Source organism: Sinocyclocheilus grahami, unplaced genomic scaffold, assembly GCF_001515645.1.
Source record: "Sinocyclocheilus grahami isolate Dianchi unplaced genomic scaffold, SAMN03320097.WGS_v1.1 scaffold1111.1, whole genome shotgun sequence".
NCBI lineage: Eukaryota > Metazoa > Chordata > Actinopteri > Cypriniformes > Cyprinidae > Sinocyclocheilus > Sinocyclocheilus grahami.
This window is the reverse complement of record NW_015506290.1, coordinates 198,676-202,378: the sequence shown is the minus strand read 5'-3', so window position 1 is coordinate 202,378 and position 3,703 is coordinate 198,676. Positions and strand designations below refer to the sequence as shown.

The window sequence follows — 3,703 nt, the reverse complement described above, 5'->3', positions numbered from 1 at the left end:
GCTTCAGAGAACTGCTACATGCTGCTGGGAGACCAGATCAGATTCAGCTCGCTCACTGAACTGCTGGAATATCATCAGGTAAATGTGCCATACGTCACGCACTGGTCCTGGGGAAACGGGTTCATCTGGGCCAGAAGAATCCCAAAGCGTCTCTGCATTTTATTTCTTCAGGTGCACACATAAAAAAAAAATTTAAAAAAAAACTTTTAAGTGTTGTCTTTAGTAGTAGATCTTGGCATAGGCACGGGACAGCTCTAAAACGCATACTTTTTTCCCATTTTTCTATTTTAATATTCTATTTTTTCTTTACAGATTATATTAGCATCGTAAATGATTGAAAATTAACGTTTTTTTCTTTAATGACAGCAGCACTCAAAATGGCCTGGTTGGACAGTAATAGACTCATATTTGAAATGTGCTTGTAATTTTAGTACATAACATAACACAGTAGTTATGCAGTCTGAACAGTATAATATTATTACATAAACAAAATATGATTTAAAATTGTAATAATTCATGTTCAGAAAATAAAATGAGTGCATTTATGAATTATTATTTACAAATGTGTGACTGGATTTACATAAATTAATTCACAGGTGTCTTCACACATTTAATGTTTTTACAATTATGAACTGATTGTTGGTTCTACATTCACGTCTCCACACATTTGAGGATTTGTGGCAATCGTTCTAGTTATGTTCAACTCTGATTTATGTCACATTAAAATGATTATATTATAGGTATTTTAGAGAATATAGAGAACACTGTACACAGTAAATGTAATGCACTTGCAGTGAATCCATAAATGATGTACTGTATGTGGAATAAAGGAGATGCTCCTACGACGCACAGAGATCTGTTACGACCATAACGTCATTACATTTCAACAGACCGGGGTCACGCTGAGCACATTCCATACACAAGACATACTGTACAACATTCACATCCAACACAATCACTGCACAATTATTCATTATTCTTATTTACACATTTGTGTCTTTTCAATCCGCTGCATTCCTTTCCTCTTGATTATTTTATTTCTTTGTATTCCACTGTAACAATATGAAGACAACATATCCTGCACATTTGTGCTCTCCTGATTTAATTTTCACAATATCCCACGAATAATTCTCTGGAATGCATTAAGAATCTTTTGTTGTTCTCCCCAAACCCTCACGTCTCAAGTTTTTCAAATGGAGGCTTTACAATTTAATTGTCTCCCTTTTCACTTCTAATCCGGTAACACTCTAGTATAGGGACCAGTTCTCACTATTAACTAGTTGCTTATTAGCATGCCTATTATTAACATATTGGCTGTTTATTAGTGTTTATAAAGCACATATTCTGCATGAGCATATTCTACATCCCTAATCCTACCCAATACCTAAACTTAACAACTACCTTACTAACTATTAGCAAATTTATTGAGACAAAAGTCGTAGTTAACGTTTTTTTAATAGCGAGAATTAGACCTTAAAATAAAGTGTTACCACCAATTCCTACTTGCAGTGTTTACTGGAATGTTTCTAAAGCAGATAAATACAATATTTATTGCCTATCAAAATGACAAATTCAGTTTTCCAGTTAATTAACATTTTTGATTAAGGCAACGTATAGGGCCTTATGCAGACATATATTAGTACAGTGATATTTACTGCTGCAGAAATAGAGCTTTTTGGGGTTCACAGTCTGTTGAAGGATGAAGTAGATTAATGTCACCTCATTGTACCAGTTTTTGAAAATGTTTATTATTGATGGTTTACAGTTTAACAGAAGTTACTCCCATAATTCAGTTAAAGCATCATGGGGCATAGGAAAAAGGTGAATGTGTGAACTTATACCAGTCACCAGGCAGTTCAGGAGGCCATGGCGGAGCAGGGAACTTAGGATGCCACGGCGGAGCAGGGAACTCAAGACGCCATGGATGGACCCATAATACTACCCCCCCCCCCAAAAAAAAATCTTTGGGGAGAATATAGTCTTTAGGGGCACTCCGTATAACTCAGGCTCCCTGGGCTTGACTTGGGGACTGGAGCCCTCCTTGGGCTGGACATGAGGACTGGAGCACTTTCTGTGCTAGACACGGGGACTGGAGCCTTCTCTGGGCTAGACTCGGGGACTGGAGCCCTCTCTGGGCTAGACTCGGGGACAGGAGCCCTCACTGGGCTAGACTTGGGGACATGAGCCGGGGACAGGAGCCCTCACTGGGCTAGACTTGGGGACATGAGCCGGGGACAGGAGCCCTCACTGGGCTAGACTTGGGGACATGAGCCGGGGACAGGAGCCCTCACTGGGCTAGACTTGGGGACATGAGCCGGGGACAGGAGCCCTCACTGGGCTAGACTTGGGGACATGAGCCGGGGACAGGAGCCCTCACTGGGCTAGACTTGGGGACATGAGCCGGGGACAGGAGCCCTCACTGGGCTAGACTTGGGGACAGGAGCCCTCTTCGGGCTGGATTCGGGGCCTGGAGCCCACACTGGAGCGAGCTCTGGGGCTGGAGCCGACCGCCTTCTCCTCCCTAGATTCCCCTTTAGGTTCGGGGTGAAAGGCATGGTCGGGGGGCTTGACTGAGGAACGGCCAGCGGGCTGGAGAGTGCTGCGGCCGGCGGCTTGACGGCGGGCTGGTTCTGGCTCGGGCCCGGACACTTCCCAGACACTGGTAGATCCCTTCCCTCCAGCATAGTCCCTTGATGTCTGGGAGGTCAATGCGGCGATGGTCATTGGCCCCGAGCCAGAACAGAGAATTGATGGTGGTGCCATCCAACGCCGTTGCCGCGGTGAACCCACAGAATTCCCAGGCATACTCGAAGAAGGGGAGATCTCGGCGGGCTAAGGCAGAGAAACGAGTGACGATTTCCTTGATCTCCGGGGGGGGGAACAAACACGGGGAGAAGGGGCGCCGCTTACTGTTTTGGTCCAGTATTCTGTCACGTTGCTACTGTGTTGGAGTGCGGAGCGAGGAATGAGGAGACCAGGAGTACATCAACACAGGAGATTTAAATGTCTTCTGGTCTCCTCGTTGTCATCCTGCCCGATTTGTGTGCCTGTTTATTTATTAAAGTCTGTTTGTTTTGAGTTCATCCTGCGTCTCCTCGCTGCCCACTCCCTGTGAATCATGACAGAAATAGTGTGTAATAGTAATCATGCATTTTATTTATAGGCACCTTTCTTGACACTCAAGGTCACCGTACATCATTAACAAGGCAATCACAATATTAAGTAAAAAACAATGAAGACAGTGAGATACAATACAATTTAAAAAACACAATTCAGTTGTGATCAGAGGGAGTCAGCTATTCTAAACAGATGGGTTTTGAGTTTGGATTTAAAATGTGGGAGAGAGTTGATGTTACGAAGGTCAGGAGGGAGTGGGGAGACTGTGGGGGAACAGACTGAGATGGATGGAGGAGATTATGAATGGCTTTAAGAGTGAGAAGTATTTTGTAGTTAATATGGTAAATGATGGGGAGCCAATGGAGCTGTTGTAAAATGGGTGTGATGTGCAAGTGATAATACGGGCAGCTGAGTTTTGGACCAGTTGTAACTTATGGAGGATTTTATACGGGAGGGCATTGCAGTAGTCTAAACGAGAGGTGACTAGGCTATGAACGAGAATGGCAGTGGAGTGAGGCTTCAACCCTAATCAAACACACCTGAACAAGCTAATCCAGGTCTGAAGGGTTACTAGGAAGCTACAGGC

The 3,703-nt window shown here is 43.8% G+C and overlaps 1 protein-coding gene across 1 annotated transcript in view; it reads left to right on the top strand.

Annotated features, from left to right (window-relative positions):
- LOC107566901 (SH2 domain-containing protein 4A-like) overlaps positions 1-455 on the top strand; it is a 12,958-nt gene extending 12,503 nt beyond the window's left edge. Inside the window, exon 7 of the mRNA XM_016252466.1 lies at positions 2-455. Within this exon, the coding sequence (XP_016107952.1) occupies positions 2-183 (182 nt within the window). The 3' untranslated portion in view covers positions 184-455. The remainder of the gene's footprint in view (position 1) is intronic.
- The last annotated feature ends 3,248 nt before the right edge of the window (positions 456-3,703 follow it).